Here is an 18934-nt window from a genome sequence, read left to right as displayed (position 1 = left end):
GTACCATTATACATTTAAGTTACCTAAATCATTTAATATTATACCATTATACCTAATTAAATCAATAATCCACAACATATATAAACCAGAAATAAAAAAAAAATTATAAAACAGAAATATATATATATATATATATACCATTATAAAACAAAAAAATTATAATCCACAATATATATCATTATACCTAATTAAACCAATAATTCATTATTAACTAACAGAAATATATATAAAACAGAAATTAAAAAAATTATAAAACAGAAATTAAAATAAATTAGTAATAATTTAACATTCCGGAAGAAGGTCTTCCGGAAGTTACGAAGGCCAATTCCGGAAGAAGTGCTTCCGGAAACTATTTCCGGAAGACCTTCTTCCGGAATTGGGCTTCTTAACTTCCGGAAGAAGGTCTTCCGGAAGTTACGAAGCCCAATTCCGGAAGAAGTGCTTCCGGAAACTATTTCCGGAAGAAGGTCTTCTGGAAATAGTTTCCGGAAGCACTTCTTCTGGAATTGGCCTTCGTAACTTCCGGAAGACCTTCATCCGGAAGTGGTCATTCCGGACCTTCCTCCTTCTGTGCCTAAAATTTCTTCCGGATACATTTTTTACTGTTTTTCTTCTCTAAAAGCTAACCGGAAAACGAAATAAACGCGTACCTCCGACAAAATAGGAACAACAGCCACTAATAAAACTTCAAATACGGAACACGGGACCACCAAATCTTCAAATACTTCACTTCACGGGACCACCAACAGACTGCTGAAGGGACCACCACCGAAACAACAGCAAACGGAAGAAACAAACAAAGCAAACGGAAGAAGAAACAAAGCAAACGGAAGAAGAAACAAAGCAAACGGAAGAAGAAACAAAGCAAACGGAAGAAAAAACAAAGAAAGCGCAGTAAAACACAGCCTGAAGACGTTAATTTAAAGAAATTTACACAAGGGCAAAATCGTCATTACATACGCATTAAAAAAAAAAACTAACTTCCGGAAGAAGCTTCTTCCGGAAGACTTCCGGAAGAAGCTTCTTCCGGAAGACAATGGAATTCTTCCGGAAGAAGCTTCTTCCGGAAACATTCCGGATGACGTTCTTCCGGAAATTGTCTGTGAGTATTTCCGGAAGACACAAATTAATCTTCCGGAAGAAGATTCTTCCGGAAACTTTCCGGAAAAATTAGTTCCGGAAACTTTCCGGAAGAACCTTCTTCCGAAAGAATAATTGCTGAAGGGCAGTTTCGCCACTTCACTGTTTGCTGGGTGCCCCAGCAATAATGCTGGGTGCACGTAGCAACTCCCTTGAAGATATGGTCAAGCCCTAGTAGCGACGAGGCCCAATTGCAAGTACAAAACTTCTAATACCCAAGTGCCTATAAATACAATTGCAACCTTAGCACGATACACACATTCATATTTAGTATTTACATTTCATCAAACTTAGCCAATTGTTGTTTCATCTAAAGATCAGTAGCTAGCAACCATGTGGTCTGCGGTAACAGATCCCATTAGAACTTTTTTTGCAAATTTTGTCCCCCATTTCATCCACAAAGACTTCCATGAAGCAGTGGCCAGAATGACCATAATTGACGCTTTCCTCTTCATTGTACAATATTACCCTCTCCATCTTATTGCTATACTTGTTACCTTATTAATATAGTAATATGATATATGTTCATCACCTAGTTGATTTTTAATGCATTTATCAAGGTTTTATGTTGTGATCACAGTTACAGTAATAATTTTGTTGCAATTCTTGATATTACAAGAAATTATAGATAATATAAATACATCTGATGAGACCACAAAGTCTAAAAAAACCTTGACGTTTCAACTGAAAACGTGATCACATACTGTTTTTTAAAACCTTGACAATTTATATATGCTCATCATTTATAATGGTTTTTTTTTCCTTGCATGGCTTACACAGATTGTGCACTCCGTTGATAAGTTGGGGATATGGCCACGCTTGCCTGTTTTCTTAGGGCTATTGTACCTAGCGTTTCGCCGCCACCTTCATCAGGAATACAACCTCTTCAACGTTGGAACAACGCCGGTGGGGGTTAGGTTCAACCATTCTGATTTTCCATACAGAACAGCTGATGGAAAATATAATGACCCCTTCAACGAAGTTTCTGGCAGCCACGGAACTTTCTTTGGCAGAAACATTCTCCCTGTGGATCAGAAAAAAAAGGTCCACAATAACTAATTAATATCTCAGCCTATATATTTTATAAATTTCTTTTAATATCAGTCCTAAAATATAGCTGATTATTCAACTAACTAAAAGTGAAATAATTTAATTAGAAATTATTATACTATTATTACATGGGAAGTATAATATATATATATATATATAAGTTTTTAATATATAAAAGATTTTTTATATTCTAAATGCTAATTTTGATTTTTTTATGCTACAATTAATTGGTTTGAGACTAGATATTTCAGACAAGAAAATAAATGATAAGAAAGAAAAATATTACTACACTAGTATTTTTCTTAGGATATGCATTTGCTTATCTGATTGTAAATGTTAAGATTCGGTACTTGTATTTTCTAGCTTCGGACGGTATATATCTTTATGTAAATCTTATAGACATTTGATTTGTTTAAGTCTCATGATGTGTGGGGAAGGGATACGTGTTGCATTGTAGACAATTCTGTTACTAGCGGTGGAGGATTTCAATTAATTAGTGCATGTGTTTGGTTGCGCACGTATCTTGTGCATATTCAATGAATATCTGTTGCTTATAAAAAAGAAAAAAAAAACTCATGTTTTTCTTATTCATAAAATATTACTACTAGTTGAACTTAATTTCAATTGTTTTCAGTTGATGAGCCTATTGGTTTTTTTTTATTTTTATTTTGGCTATCATTCTCAAGGTGGGGAATCTGAAAGTATAATCTTTTTTGTGTGCAGCTATTGAAGCCAGATCCAATGGTTGTAGCCACAAAACTACTAGCTAGCAGGACATACAAGGACACTGGGAAGCAATTTAATGTGATAGCAGCTTCTTGGATTCAATTTATGATTCATGATTGGATCGATCATCTAGAAGATACCAATCAGGTCCTTATATTATACCTACGTATATACTTATGATCTCATATATATATATATATATATATATATATATATATATCCTTTTTCTATTATACAAATCTCACCTAGTCAAACGTACACGTCACACACAAGTGAATTATGTTACATTTGAAGAATTATATAATTAGTCTGTCAAGTCAACTTTGCAATCGCCAACCATTACATTTTTGTTTTCGAATCACTCGCAAAAAAACTGAAAAATCACTCACATTTGGAAAAAGAATAAGAATTTTTTGTATGAATTTAATTAGAATTAACTGAAAAGTGTATAATTTAGGGAAAAAGCATTAAGATGCAATGAAAGTATACATATTTTTTATACTCATCCAAACATAGATTATTAAGCATGAAAAGATTATTAAAAGTCATGTAAAGTGATTTTCAATTGCATGATAGTGTAAATTTTTTTACACTAAAATCACTGCACATAAAATCATGCCTTTTTATTTACTCAACACGTTGTGATAAACTGATAATCAAGAAGATATTTAACTTGTGGAATTGTCGTGCATGTTTATATAGATTGAACTCATCGCACCAAGAGAAGTTGCAAGCCAATGCCCACTAAGATCTTTCAAGTTCTACAAGACAAAGGAAATTCCCACTGGCTTCTTTGAGATCAAATCCGGATCCTCAAACATCCGCACACCTTGGTGGTAAGATTTTATATATATATATATATATATATATATATATATATATATATATATATATATATATATATATATATATATATATATATGGCCCCGTACGTGCCTCAGTCTATCAAAGGATATAAAGAAACTCACACTACCAATAAAACATAGTAACTTCTTCTGCCGGATGTGTTTTACTTTCCATTATTATTGCAGGTTATTTAAAACGATTACATCAAAGAGAAATCTTTAGATAAGAACCATTATAGTAAATAATCAAGCAATACGTTTTGTTTAGGGTAAAATTAACAGCTTCGTATGATTTTTCTTTTAATTCTACATCAATAATCACTTAAGTAGTTATTGTTTATGTATGCAAATAAATGAATTTGTGCGTGTTGTGTGTGAGTGTGTGTGAATATATGAAAAACAATAAAAACTTGGATGAACAAAAGTAGTTCAAATTAAAATGCCACTTGTGTAGCGGTTTTTGTTTGTTTAGGTGCGTGCATGTTTAATATGCTCATATAATATGAGGGGTCGAGCACATTAATTACGGGTACTTGGAACAAAAAATAAATATTAATAAGATTTGGAGGCTTAAAAAAGGTTTATTTTTTTGGGGTGGCCGAAAGTAATGTTGGTTAGAGTTTGTTTATCCTCCACTACATATCCTTATTGTTTTATTGGGTTGGATACGATTGTTTTCTAGTATCATGATTGATCTGATACTTATCTTCGTCACAAATTATTAATTGTGATTCAAGGGTACTTTTTAAGTTTAATACTACATATCTAAACTTGTGACATGTTTGAAGATATTAACGTCGTACGTGGAGCGAGTAGAACGTCACAAAAAGATATATACTACATGGGTTGAAAAGTATTATTGGCGGCAGAAGGAATTTGAAAAGAAAAAAAAAACATGGAAACTGAGGAATTCCACATGGGTTTTCATTAGAAAGGATAGGAAGAAGATGACGACCCTTATGAAAAATGGAAAAGGGATCGAATGGGAGCAATGATAGTAATCATCCATATATTAGTTCTTAACAAATTACTTGAATCAAGAAAATTAAGAAATTCTGATAATTGTTAATAATTAATCCATATGAAGTTTATATAAGATGCTGATTAAACTATATTGCCAAGATAAATTAAAATATACCATGGCCAATAACGTGGAAAACAAACAAATATATATATATATATATATATATATATATATATATATATATATATATATATATATATATATATATAAATGGTTAGTTGTTAAACTTGTTTAATTTGTTGATGTATAATTTGTCCAATAAAAACAAAACTATCAATATAAATATAATAACCCAATGCTAATGATGTAATGTCTTATTTTTTATTTTATCTAATCAATTATTATATCAATTACCATACCAAATCAAACAACTAACCATTAATAAATACATTTTTTTAGTGCCCAATATAATTTTTGTAACTTTTCATTAAAAAAATATAATTTTTTAACCATGCTAGCATTCCTTCAAAAAAAAAAAAAACTTTGCTTGCACCTTGTATTTTATTTCATCATCTGGAATCACTTTGTATGTATGACAATCACAACATAATACATGTGAATATAAAACGTGTAACTGTAAATTTATGTGTATAGATTCATTATAACCTTTGAAGAGCTGATTTATGTATATAGTTCCGTTAATTAAAATATGAGCAGTTATTAATTAAGCTTGTAGTTTCTGAATAAGACTTTTAATTACTTGCATGGATTTTGTTGTAAAAAAAAAGGGATGCAAGCGTAGTATATGGAAGCAACGGAGAAGTTTTACAGAGAGTGAGAACTTTCAAAGATGGGAAGATAAAGATATCAAAAGATGGTCATCTTCTCCATAACGAAAATGGAACAGCAATTGCAGGTGACATCCGCAATAGTTGGGCTGGTGTTTCAACCTTGCAATCCCTTTTCATTCAAGAACACAATGCAGTCTGTGATACTCTTAAGGTATATATATTGACGCATGCGCATTTAATTAACACCTAAGGTGAAGAGGAACTAATTAAGGTTACATTTGGCCAATTCTTTTATTTATTTAAACAATAATTCAAAGGATCCACACATTCATAGTTTATTTTTATCGTGTGTAAAATTTTCTTGCAACAAACATACGTCACGAACAAATTTAAAATTTGGTTTAGTAGATTGAAGGACACTCACGTGGCTGATCCAATATAAAATTAAAGTCATAACTATATATATACGCATGAAAAGAAAACACTAACTGTGTACATCTGTCTCTATTTTAATGCACTCATTCAGAAACATTATCCTCACTTGGGAGATGAAGAACTTTATCGCCATGCTAGATTGGTGACCTCAGCTGTGATTGCAAAGGTTCATACGATTGATTGGACTGTAGAGCTCCTTAGAACTGATACTTTACTTGCAGGCATGCGTGCTAATTGGTAAGACACTCTGAATGCCACAAGTTTCACATGTACAGCCACACTCATTATCGTTATTAATTTAGTATCATTTAAAAAAATTTATGTGTTGTAATTATATTTGAATTTGGTATACTATAAAAATAATAATACATAAATAAATAAGTTTAAAACTCATAAAAGAAAAAATACAAGCTAGCTTTTCACAGAAAAGACTTAAAAGATGAAATAACAACCTAAGAATTATAAATATATCCTATTTATAGAAGTATATAATAAACTTGTGAATTATATCTTCTTCATAATAATTTTTAAGTTTTTATTTTATTTTATTTTATTTTATATGAGCAACTTAATTTTGTAAAGGAAAAATCATAAGATTGCGTATATTTAAATTTTTTTATCATAATATATGCAGAACAGAAGTATTTAACAATGCCTTTTTTTGTTTTGAAAATACTTGGTGATTTCAATCCACAATTAGTAGAAATAAAAAGTGAGGCAAATTAATGTATTACTTTGACAAAAATTAAGATAATGAAAATAGCATATAGTTTATTTCTATTTTTTTTTTGTCTAACATATAGTTTTTTTTTTTCAGGTATGGATTATTGGGGAAGCCATTTAAGGATACATTTGGGCATGTTGGTGGAGTCATCTTGGGAGGATTAGTGGGTCTTAAGAGACCAGAAAATCACGGTGTCACATACTCTCTAACAGAGGAATTTGCGACTGTTTATAGAATGCACTCACTCCTACCTGATAACCTACAACTGAGAGACATATCTGCTACTCCAGGGCCCAACAAATCTCTACCATTAATCAAAGAGTATGATGATAACATTTTATATAGTATCACAATTTTTCCCCTTATATATTACAATATTATTTCATATGAGCACCACTCTATTAAAAAAGTAGTCATTTTAATTCCTCTGAATGCTTAATAAGAAAAATCTTTCTTATTTGGTAATGTAGAATTCCTATGAAGAATTTGATTGGACTGCAAGGAGAAAAAACATTATCTGAAATAGGACTTGCAAGGCAACTTGTGTCAATGGGTCACCAAGCTTGTGGGGCACTAGAGCTTTGGAACTACCCAGAGTGGCTCAGAGACCTCGTACCACAGGAAATAGATGGCACAGATAGGCCTGATCATGTGGATCTAGCTGCTCTTGAAAGTATGTTAACTTTATTCTAGCCTAATCTTAACCACTCTTTATTAAACTATGTGCACAAGGGACCAAGAAGTTGGGACTAACCCAATAATATGATATAATTTTTTTTTTTATCAGCAAAGCAAATGTTAATTGTTAGTATTGTTAGTTTTTTTTAACAGAGGAGATCAAATTAATGACTTTTTCCCTCTTTTCTTCTTTCTTAACTGTGCAACCCACCTTATATCTTCCAATAATATGATATAAACGATGCAGTTTATAGAGATAGAGAGAGGAGTGTGGCTAGATACAACCAATTCAGGAGGGCATTGCTGTTGATACCTATCTCCAAGTGGGAAGATTTAACAGATGACAAGGAAGCAATTCAAGTATTGGAAGAGGTATACGGTGATGATGTTGAAGAGCTTGATGTGCTGGTAGGCCTTATGGCGGAGAAGAAAATAAAGGGTTTTGCAATCAGTGAGACAGCTTTTGTAATATTCCTACTCATGGCAACCAGGTAAAAGCAATTAAAACTTAAAAGCACCCTTTTTTCTAACTTACGTTTATACACCTGCCAAAGTTGAATGCTTCCCACAAATCATATCACTTCTATGTTGTAAGTTTTACTAGTAATAGAAATGTTGAAGACATAATTAGCAGTGGAGCTTAATTGAACAGGGTATAAAAGGATCAGTGGGAAAAAATGTGAAAATTCTTATTTTATAGTATTTCATGGTGTGCTAAACAAAATAATATACAGTAGGTTATAAATTGTTTCTTTAATACAAAAAAAAAATTAAAAAAAATAGATCTTCCATTTTAGCTCTTAATTCTGAATGATACATTGGGTGTGATATAGCCTAAGATCTTTGAGCTTTTGTGAAGTGATTTTGTAAGGCAAATTATAGTAATGAATAAGAACTTTTGCACATTTGCAGGAGGTTAAAAGCTGACAGGTTCTTCACAAGCAACTTTAACGAAGAGACATATACCAAGAAGGGACTGGAATGGGTGAACACAACTGAGAGTCTGAAAGATGTTATTGATCGTCACTACCCTGAAATGACACACAAGTGGTTAAACTCTTCAAGTGCTTTCTCTGTTTGGGACTCACCACCAAATACTCACAATCATATACCTCTCTATCTTCGTGTTCCCCACTAATTTGTTTGCCCTCACAATATCACTTTATTATTAGTTTCTTTTAGTAACTGGGTCTATTTGTGTGTTTGTATTTGGATTTCTATCCTTTGTTGTATTTGAGTAACGTGTATACTTATCGTGCTTGTATTTAGTCTTCTTAAACAATGTTTCGATGCATTTCAGTTTATGGATGAATGCTAGTTTGTTTGTATCTTGATGTATTCAACAACAAAACAAAATTGTATTTAGTTGTTTTTTTAGTATGTTTATATATGTTACATAAAAGTTAAATTTTAGGCTTTTTTTTTATCACGATAATGGAATTTTCTTGAAACTCTAAACAATTTTGTATTTCATTTTCTTCGAGCGTAAAATTTTCTTGAACTAACAGTATTCACACATTAAGAGTATGATTAATATATGATTCAATGAATTGGAAAACACCAAAAGTGTCTAACTCATGACAAAAAAAAAATATCTTAGGTGTGATTTCCAGAAAATGTGGGCTTTACTTATAGATATTGGAATTTTGAAGATTTAAAGATTGTGGTATATATAATACTTTTCCGTTAATTAAAATTAACAATTATTAAGCTTGTAGTAGTCTCTGAATAAGACCATTAATTAACTTGCACGGATTTGGTAATAAAAGGGATGGAAGCAATGGAGAAGTTTTACAGAAAGTGAGGACTTTCAAAGATGGGAAGATAAAGATATCAAAGGAACCAATACCAAATTTAAAGCTAAAATAGGAACTTCGATCCTCTCCAGGCAAGACTTATCATAAACGAGAACACATTTAACATTTCCACGGTAATGTAGCTGAAGCGATGTAAATCAATGTCAATATTACTTATAGCTGAAACATATTAATAGATATGGAACCACAAATCCCCCAATAATTAACTGACTATATTAAGGTGGTTTGCATTTCAAAATCCACAAAGGCTGAAATTCTATATGCTACTACATGTGAATTTACATATAGACATACTTCAGATCCACAAAGGCTGAATAACTATCTGTGAATCTGAAGATAGTTATCATGTCTAAAAACGCCACATACCAATTTAGACATGTAAAGAATTGCACAACATCAAACTTTCAAGTTATTATTTACATAAATTAAGCACAAAGTAAACACCACTTTGCACACGAAAGTATTTCACAGGAATACGAATACCATTTTAGATAGGTTATGAAGTGTAGGATAAATAAAAACAGCAACAGTATATACATGGGTCACGATAATAGACTCTTGTTTCATAATAATCATTTTCTTCATGTAATATTCCACTGGCAAATCAAACTCCAGTATTCTAATATCTGGCAAGCACAAAACAGAATAAACATGAACATGCACTAAACACAATTACTTTACATGATAAAAGTGTCAAATGCCTAAAGAGAACTTACATTATTAATATAGAGAACAACATACTGACATAGTGACATGAACTAATCAAAACACTCTGTATTACCATAATAGCTCAAATGATAACATTAGACATCTTCAACGGCAAGAAAAGATCAACAGTGAAAATAACCAACTTCCCAAGGAACACAGGCAATTAATAAGAAAGAATTTCAGTTACTCCAACCAGATGTATAAAAGGCAAATAAATCTCCACACAAACATCCACCAAACTTTCCAAGACTAACCAAGAATTATTCCTCCAAATATGGAAAACTTCATCTGATTTTCTTCTCCTAGAAATACTTACGGAAAAGTTTATCCGAACAGACCTTAAACCAACATTCGTTCTTGATAGTTGATACACATATACAAGGGAGCAAGAGCAACTAATACTAGTAAGATAAATAAAGCAAGTTCCATAATCTATCAAATTCGGTGTAACACGACACCATCAATCATTACAACAAGAGAATTTCAGGAGGAACCAAAACCCTCCCTCCCAAACCATTCTCCAACCAACAACAATCAAATTATCTAATCTCATACTACTAACTTAACATTACAAAATTAAAAAAAAAAAAAAAACAAAAAAGGAAAAAGAAATTAGCAACTATGGAGTTCTGTAGAGAGTAATAAGAAAAACCGTCGGTCACGAGTCTACGTTGTTGCCGAGCACAAACGAGAAGATTTCCCGAACCGGAGAGAACTGTACGAGCGCAACATCCATAGCGTAACCGGAAACCGGAAGCTTCAGTTCCCTCAAGAGTGAGAAAGCCTCAGGCATTCTGTTTTGGGGGACATGGTGCGCAACGGAGCAATAAGGGATCCACGAATTGAAAGCAAATTCATGAGCGATTTCGATGCCTTCTTTTCTGATAGCGTCACAGAGCTGTGACTGAAAGTGGAGGAGGGAGAGGGAAGGGGTTGGGGCGAGGAAGAGGAGGTTGTTGGGGAAAGTGGCGAGGGATGAGAAAGTGAGAGGGAGAGGGTCGTGCTTGGAGGCGAACACTTTTAGGAGAGAATCGAGCTTGGAAGGTTCTAGAAATGGTGCCGAGAATAGGGTTATGTGTGGCCGAGACTCCATTTCTATCAGCTCTGTGCTGATTTGTCTCCGCGCCAGAACGTTCCATGCTTTCAGAACCTGATTCTCCAGCGCTGGCTCTAAGTATAGCTCGATCGCGAACCCTTGCTGCGACATTGCGATTCGATTCAGCGGATTCAAAATTAACCTAACCTAGCTTAAATCTCTGTGTGTGTGTGAGACTGACACACACAAACGATATTTGTTTGAAGAAAGAGTGGATGGTTCTGAACTCTGAAGTGAAAGCTGTTACCAAGTTGGGGCCTGACTTTGCTTTGGTGAAATCGTTGGGCTGCGTATTGCGTATTGCGTTTGCGATAGGACAAATGTTTTCTAAAACTCCCAAACTCCCAGTGTTCATCATGCCTTAAATTGGAAAATAATTAGTTATCACGCTAAAGAGAGCTATAAACGTCAACAAGTTTTTTTTTCTTTGATCACAAGTATTTTTAACCAGATTGAGCAATCTCATACTATTTAATCTATACATTATATAATCATTGTTTTTGGTTACTTACGAAGAAGATACATAAATAAAAAGAAGGAAAATATTATATATAATATATAGATGATTGAATTATGACCACATGAGTTGACAAGATTTCGATGTCTAAAACTTACTAACATAATATAATTGATAAATAATTTTATATTTAAGTTAGCACTTAATCACAAATTAGATTCCTAGTTCCTATGTATGAAAATACATAGTTCTTATGTATGAAAATACATCATTCATGCGTTAGAAGTTGGAAGAGATCAATCCTTGAATAGATCTTAATACTTCGGGGATTAATAATTAGGTTTCAGTCGAATATATCTTATTTAAAAAAAATCTTATATTATTAAATTGACTTTGTAAATTAATATTTTGAATTGTGTAACATTTTCATAGATAATTTCAGTTATTATTATTACTATTATTTTAATGTTTTAAACAATATTAATTGTATAAATAAAAATATATGCAAATAAAATAATTTCACACCAAAATATTAGAGGCTAGGGCTATGTTGAATTAATTATTGTCTGAAATCATGTATTAAATAATCTCGAACTAGAAATCCTGTATTTCAGACAATAATTTGTTTAACGTGTATTCAAGTTTTTTTTAGTTTAAAAAAATATATTGACACTTAATTATGTGTTAATTATATGAAGATTAATTGAATCATTATAATTTTAGAATCATTTCTCGTAATTTATGTTGTGTTTTGTTCACAACATCGATAACTAATTAATTCCAGCATCCACATTCACAATTGCAACATATTCGACATATTCGACAGCACAATTTAAAATAAAATAAAAATACATAAATATTTTATTTTTAAATATTCTACTAATATTTTTTATTTTATTTTTATCTTTTTCTTCTTATCATATTATAAATCTTATTATACTAATATATTTTTTTCTTTCTAGGTGTTGAATGGATCATTGGGGTGTTCATGTAAATTTTTTCTTTAAAATAAGTGATAATCGAGGACAATATTATGTACCATGGAAAAGAATGTATATTCAATTATGACTGTTAATTTTTTATTGGTTCTAACTACACATAAATGTATCTATTTATTTATCTTTCATGTAACAAATCATGTTTGAGCCTAATTAATAAAATTCAAAACTCATTCACCCTCTTGAGAACAGCAAGCAGCAACTCACTCCACACATCAATAGGACCAGGCAAGCACCAATGAGTGCAATCATTGTATCCCCTCATCCACTTATTCCCCCAATGCTCCCCAGGGTGGCCATCTGGCCTCATCAACATAGCCCTAGCAACGTCCACCACCTCAAACCTATTATGAAGCCCTAATTTTCCCATAATAATGCCCTCACTCCTTGCTCTCTCAAACTCCTCCATCTGAATGCCCCTCACTTCCCAATCAAACCTCCCAAAATCAACCTCACTCTCACTCACAGGACTTGTCCTATTGCAATACCCTCCAGTGTTCCAATCCCCATTCTCAAAGTGTGCCGGTGCAAATGTCCTCAACACTGTCACCATTTTTTTTCTTCCACACTCCTTGCATGCATTGATGTGTTTGAAGGCTGTTCTGAATGCTTTTCTTATTGTGATATCTGGGTTGTAGCTTGTGATATTTGGTTGGTTGCAATAGACACAACCTACTTGTTTTCCTGCTTCGTGGAGGTGCATCACTCGGAAAAACCAATGGCCGGCTGAGATTATTGCGTAGTCTAGGTTGGGAAGTTCGTTGGCCCAATCGTTGTCGACCTTGTCGAGCTGCATGTCGAAAATGCTTGTGCCTACTGTGCCGTTTACCATTCTCTCCTCGCCTACTATGAGGAACCTGCTCCATACCATCGTGAGGGTGAAGTCGTGGATGGGGAAATACCATTTGCGGAACCTGTCTTCTGAGTCCTTGTGTATGTCCTTTGGAATTTCATCCTGCAATTTTTTCAAGAAACTTGTTACTTATACCCTTGTGAAAAGCTGAAAAACGTTCATACATAGATACTCATGTCTTATTAGATACCTAGAAAGAAAGAAAAAAAAAACTTATAAATATTTTCTAATGTAACAAACAAAATGGAGATATATAAAAATATATTATATTATTTAGGTGCAGAGATATTCATGTATTGTTAATTACTCCTACGTGAATTCAATACCATCAATGGAATTGTTTATTATATACAATCATTTAGTGTCAGATTGAAGCCCCAGATTACGATCGTGTGACATGAAATGCAAGATTATTCATTTATATTCACAAAGTAATGGTGATAATAATTTGTGGGATAAAAAAGAAAATAATGGATGGACATATGCACCTTAGCCTTGAAGACACTCTCAACAAGATAAGAAAAGCAGATGGATAAATATTTGATGTAATAAGTAGAGAAAAATGACGAATACGAATTATGTCTTTATTTTATACGATAAGATTATGTTGAAGCTGGTAATTGAAAATTAAAAAATTAATTTATTAAAATTATGTTTTTAACTGAAAGTTGAAAGTTAAAAAGAAAACTTATTAAATTACAAGTATTTAGTAAAATTAGTTATTAAAATAGTTAAAAAAAAATATTAAATGACAAAAAAATAATAAAATTATGATTTATTTAAAAAGAATAATAAAAAAATAGATAAATTTATTGATGGCAAAAATGAAAAAAAAATTAGAAGTTAAAAGCTAAAATTTTTAAAAATATTACTTCAAACAAAGTTTCAAGAATACTCTACTAAGCAGCTACTAAAATATTTAATATATTGAAAATTTCAAAAGCACCTAATACTGTTTTATTAAAATAATAGTATTTGCTAACAAGTTTATAAAGATAGTGGTACGTAATTAAGTAATTACATAGAAATAAAGTATTTATTATTTGAAGAATTCAAAAAAATTGATTACTTTTTAATTTCAAATTAATTAAAACATTTTAATGCCAGGTACTTATCAAATAGAAAACAAAAATAATCGAGAAATTTATTATGATATAATTGATTAAGGATTGGAATTAGTCTACTTATATACTATGATTGCTCTAAAAATAGATTATTGGCGACTAAAAAAAATTATTGGAGTCAATTGAACGTGGTACATAATCAGCGGGCATTTTGACAACTACTACTACTATTAATCCTTTAAAAATGGTATTCAAGTCTTCCCACCACCATCAAGAAAGAAAGTAAATTTGACATTAATTAAATTTTGAAACGTGTGGCCACTGAATCGATCACTTTACTCACACATGCCAACATTGCATATTAATTATCAAAACGTCCCCTAAGAGGAGAGTTCTTAATTTTGGGATATTTAACAAAACTAGCAAATAAATTGATTGGAAATTAGAAAGTTAATTAGCTGTTGAAAAATTAAGGAAACTGGAAGCCAATAAGCTAAGTTAACTAATTGAATTAAAATGCTGAGAAAAAAAAAACTAATTGAATTAAAATGTATGAATAAAACTAACTATTTAAACTGACAAAAGTTAGTTTTGTTAGTTATTATTAACTTTGTGATGTACAACTCTATGTAAGTTAGAGTGCTTATCTGAAATAAACAGAATGAATGAATAAACATTCTACAAGCTTTTATTGTTCTCCCTTTCTTCTTCTAGACAATTATTTTGTTTTTTGAGTGCAATCCCCAACAAACTAGTATTAGAGCTTATTAAGAGTGAGTAGACCTCGTTCTTCGCTGCTGCAACCATAGTTGGAAATGGAGGATTTCCTGAAAATCTACCTGTTCTTGATGGCAAGAATTGGGGAAGATTGTTCAACTGAAAGTCATGTTTCTTTCAAGATGTGCTTGAAATTGTGCAATTTGATTATCAAGAACTGGGTGAAAATCCCACTGATGCATAAGTTGCCTACAAAGATGCAGTGAAGAAAGACAGCAAAGCATTGTTCCTGATAAATCAGAGTGTGGATGCAAGCATTTTTGACAAAATCTCAAAATCATCCACAGCCAAGGAGTCTTGGGACATATTAGAAAGATGCTTTATTGGTGGAGAAAAGATCAAAAAGGTACGTCTCCAAGACAATATGAATTACTACAAATGGAAGATGTGAAGAGGGTGATTGATTACTTTAGCAGGGTGTTGAGTCTCACAAATCTCATGAAAGGTTGTAATAAGCATATCACAGATGAGATGATCATTGATAAGATCATGCACACTCTGACCCAAAATTTTGATCACATTGTGGTTGCTATAGAAGAACCCAAACCCTAATCTAACTACTATTGCGGCACAAAAAATTACTCTCAATTATGTTAGTCAAAGACGAAAGAGACAAAATAAAAGGAGTAGTGATAAGAGACATTTATATGTGGCATCACATTCAAGGATATTTTCCCTTTTTATTCCTTTCCGTCTTCCCTTCGATTTTGTTGACAGGAATCACATTCCCCTTTCTATGCAAGCAAAGAATTTCGCCTCCATCAAAAGCCAAAACTGTGTGTTACGCAAGTGTGCAACGTGTAAAGAATCGATGCACTTGAAAATATGGCTGGGTATGGGGGAAAATTTTATTACATACATCACTTATTCATTGTCTCAATCTATTTTTACACGATATACAATTGAGATTTTTAATTTACTTAATTATGCGTCACATAGACATTAGTCAAAATCATAGTAGCCCTGAAGTATGTAATAATTTCTTGTATGAAACGTAGAAAATTTTTTAGCCCTCAAAGAGTTGCAATTGGTACAGTTATTTGTTGATAGTTAAAAAGTTTGGACACACTAAAAGAGGGAGATATAAAGAACTTCTCAATAGCAATGCCAAACCTCTTAAATTTCTAAAAGTGGCATAGAATTGTTCTGATTACTATTAGACACTAACCTGTGACAAGAGGCAGAGGAGGGAATCCACATGGTTTCTGGCCACAGAGTCACCAATGAAAGCCATTTTCTTGCCACGAACCATGTGGAGGAAGGTTCTGGGGTCGAACCTTGGAAGATCACATTGCTCAGGCTTCCATTTCCAATTGAGAAAATCAGTGTCCACTCTCCCTTGCTTGAAACAGTTTTTGCTATCAGGGATTGTAGTGCAGCTTGAATTGGTGTAATAGGTTGATGACCCTCTCAAAACTGGTACCCAGTTACCCTTAGAAAGGTCACATGTTTTCTGTTCTGCCCCAAAAAAAAAGTACACAACTTGTAAGTAAGGGAAATTGAGAACAACAAAATCAAATTAGCCTACATAAAGGGGAATCATGACCATGATCAAGGTTTTAAATTGCAGTCGTGATCGCAATTTCATCCCAGTCCTTGATTTTGTGAGAAATTGAACATATGCGTAGCCAGAATTGCAGTCATGTTGCGGTCACCAATACTCAAAATCTTAACATTACGTTCGCGGACCATTATTTTTTAAATCTAATCATGATCATTAGTGTGTGATAATTTTGTGACATACCCTTTTGTGGTTTGGATGGTGAAACCTTTGTTGTTGTGATGGGATGTTCTTCTTGCTTTGGATCAGAGGGATTTTCAAACATGTCATGGCCTTGATGGGGTGTGAGGGTTAAAGGGTTTGGATTATAGAGGAAGAACAAACTGAAAATTGAAGCCATTAAGAGAGAGGTCAAGACAAAAGGCACACCCTTCCCTAAGGTCAGACTCAGACATCTCTCCTTTTTGCCACTGCTATGATTATGATGCCTGTCCTGAAACATCGTACTAGATGTCTTCATGGTCTTCTCCAACATCCCTCTGACACTAGAGAGAGAGGGGCGAGAAAATGGTGGGGTTCTGTTTAATAATGTGAGAGAAGAGAACCATGAGAATCCAAAATCATAATCTGAGGAAATTTTGGTCTTAAGAAGGTTAAGTATTTTGTAACTGCCATTGTGAAACACTGAAACTTTGGGAATATGTTACTGCTAAAAGGGAAATAATATTTGGACACGAATAATTTTATGCTATACCATTTGTACACAATGTTGATATGGAAAAACCAAGATAGAAAAGACAGCAAAAAATGTTTTTCTTGTTCTATTTTCTAGCAACAAATACTAATTTTCTTGTTTATTTACATTCTTGTTATGTTATTTTTTTTAATTTATGTTTTCAATCCAATATATATCCCTTCAAAGATAATTAGTAAAAAAACAATTTTATTAAAATGTATTAATAGTATAAAAGATTTTTATATTGATTGTCATGTATGATGAGATGTTTAAATTTTATAATAATTATTTTAAGATTGTTTCTAATTGATCTTGAAAGTGTTTTAAAATATGAAAAATCATTGAATAATATATTAAAAATCATTAATGACCAATTAAATACCATTTTTGTTTCTTTGTGACCCTTTTCGATGTATATATATGGATATGTGTGTTTTATAGTATTAATAAGGACAAAATAATTTATGTGGGTACAACTATTAGAATTCATTAAATATAACAATTAGTGTATTTTGAAAACAGATCAGGAATGCGATTTTTCACATCGAAATGAACATTATTAGTTCTAATTTTTGTATCAAATAATGAATACATGACAGTTCATGGTAACCCTTGAATAGAGATGGGTCCTCTAGAAGCAACCCTTTTTATTGTTGTTTTGTTAGTATTTGAGAAACTATTGTTTGTGAAAGAGCAGAATACTTGTGAGAAAGAGAAAGGCAAAAGAAATGAGGCAGTGAAGTACTTTTTTGGTCAGAAGTGACACATGTCAAGGTACAATTAAGCAGTGCATGTGATCTTGTTGGGTGTGTGGTCCAGTCTCATACATACAAATACCCTCATTTCACGGCGCAATCCCTACGCTTTTGCAGTGTTAATGGTGAATGAATATGGTTATGGATGGTCACACCAAGTAACGTGCTTGTGGAGCAATTCTCACTGTAGGTGCGTAAGGACGGTTACTACCGAGACAACAATTGTATCCTCAGGCAAAACAAAAAATATATATTATAATGTTATTAATTTGTGAACGTTGGAGCACTGCTCTTTTGCAATGTATTTTTAAAATAAAAATCTCTGTTCTAGCCGTTACAATTTTTGTAATATAAATAGAGTACAATGTAAAAAAAAATTTACACAACGAAACTTTTAAAATTTATCTCATTTTATTTTAAAAAAATTCACAACTTTTACTTTAATTTATTTTCATTCCATGGATATAAACCAAAATTCTCGTAGCATGAATTCGTTGTATAATTTCAGGTCAAATTCTCAACATCCCACAAATCTAAATTTACAAAATAATCTACACTCACATTTCATTCATATCAATTTTCTATACACCAATCATCACCCATTAATCCCGTACATGAATGAAGGGTCTTCAACGAATACTAGTAGCAGACAAAGTAATGAAAAAGAATATGACAATGTAATGATGTGTTGACAACTAACATCATCATCTAATCCTTGAATCATACTTAGGAGTAAAAAGTTCATGATTCACGAGGACGTCATCACCAACTTCAAGCGAATCTTCAGAAACATATTTGAGAATATTTTTCAACAAAATT

General features: G+C 32.2%; 3 protein-coding genes across 4 annotated transcripts; 1 reads left to right on the top strand and 2 right to left on the bottom strand.

The window, feature by feature from the left end:
- Nucleotides 1–1418: 1418 nt before the first annotated feature.
- LOC114381454 (alpha-dioxygenase 1-like) lies at nt 1419–8739 on the top strand. Its single transcript, XM_028340718.1, has 10 exons — nt 1419–1596; nt 1921–2184; nt 2914–3063; nt 3619–3752; nt 5514–5727; nt 6043–6188; nt 6769–6996; nt 7146–7348; nt 7601–7844; nt 8266–8739. Exons 1-10 carry the CDS (start codon nt 1474–1476, stop codon nt 8489–8491), a joined length of 1932 nt encoding a protein of 643 aa, XP_028196519.1. The 5' UTR covers nt 1419–1473; the 3' UTR covers nt 8492–8739.
- A 1483-nt stretch (nt 8740–10222) lies between these two features.
- On the bottom strand, nt 10223–11349 carry LOC114381355. Its single transcript, XM_028340594.1, has one exon. The coding sequence runs from the start codon at nt 11083–11085 to the stop codon at nt 10537–10539; it is 549 nt and encodes a 182-aa protein (XP_028196395.1). The 5' UTR covers nt 11086–11349; the 3' UTR covers nt 10223–10536.
- A 1137-nt stretch (nt 11350–12486) lies between these two features.
- On the bottom strand, nt 12487–17228 carry LOC114382064 (protein ALTERED XYLOGLUCAN 4-like). Of its 2 annotated transcripts, none has more exons than XM_028341296.1 (3): nt 16868–17228; nt 16292–16581; nt 12487–13384 (listed from the first exon to the last, which is right to left on the bottom strand). In XM_028341296.1, the coding sequence occupies exons 1-3, from the start codon at nt 17157–17159 to the stop codon at nt 12593–12595; spliced, it is 1374 nt and encodes a 457-aa protein (XP_028197097.1). In that variant the 5' UTR covers nt 17160–17228; the 3' UTR covers nt 12487–12592. The 2 variants fall into 2 exon arrangements, with proteins under 2 accessions (XP_028197097.1, XP_028197098.1); XM_028341297.1 differs by having other exon boundaries at nt 16292–16576.
- Between the last annotated feature and the right edge of the window lie 1706 nt (nt 17229–18934).

Source organism: Glycine soja, chromosome 13, assembly GCF_004193775.1.
Source record: "Glycine soja cultivar W05 chromosome 13, ASM419377v2, whole genome shotgun sequence".
In the NCBI taxonomy this organism is placed as follows: domain Eukaryota; kingdom Viridiplantae; phylum Streptophyta; class Magnoliopsida; order Fabales; family Fabaceae; genus Glycine; species Glycine soja.
Note: the sequence above shows the minus strand (reverse complement) of the source record. Positions and strands in the feature narration are given on the sequence as shown.

Bases quoted from the DNA above. Each gene is read 5' to 3' on its own strand.
- LOC114381454 (XM_028340718.1), top strand. From the start codon at position 1,474: ATGTGGTCTGCGGTAACAGATCCCATTAGAACTTTTTTTGCAAATTTT. The intron at 3,064-3,618 runs GTCCTTATATTA...ATGTTTATATAG, and splicing joins ATCTAGAAGATACCAATCAG to ATTGAACTCATCGCACCAAG. The intron at 5,728-6,042 runs GTATATATATTG...GCACTCATTCAG, and splicing joins CAGTCTGTGATACTCTTAAG to AAACATTATCCTCACTTGGG.
- LOC114381355 (XM_028340594.1), bottom strand. From the start codon at position 11,085: ATGTCGCAGCAAGGGTTCGCGATCGAGCTATACTTAGAGCCAGCGCTG.
- LOC114382064 (XM_028341296.1), bottom strand. From the start codon at position 17,159: ATGTTGGAGAAGACCATGAAGACATCTAGTACGATGTTTCAGGACAGG. The intron at 16,582-16,867 runs GTATGTCACAAA...TTTTTGGGGCAG, and splicing joins ACCATCCAAACCACAAAAGG to AACAGAAAACATGTGACCTT. The intron at 13,385-16,291 runs GTTAGTGTCTAA...AAAAAATTGCAG, and splicing joins TCCTCTGCCTCTTGTCACAG to GATGAAATTCCAAAGGACAT.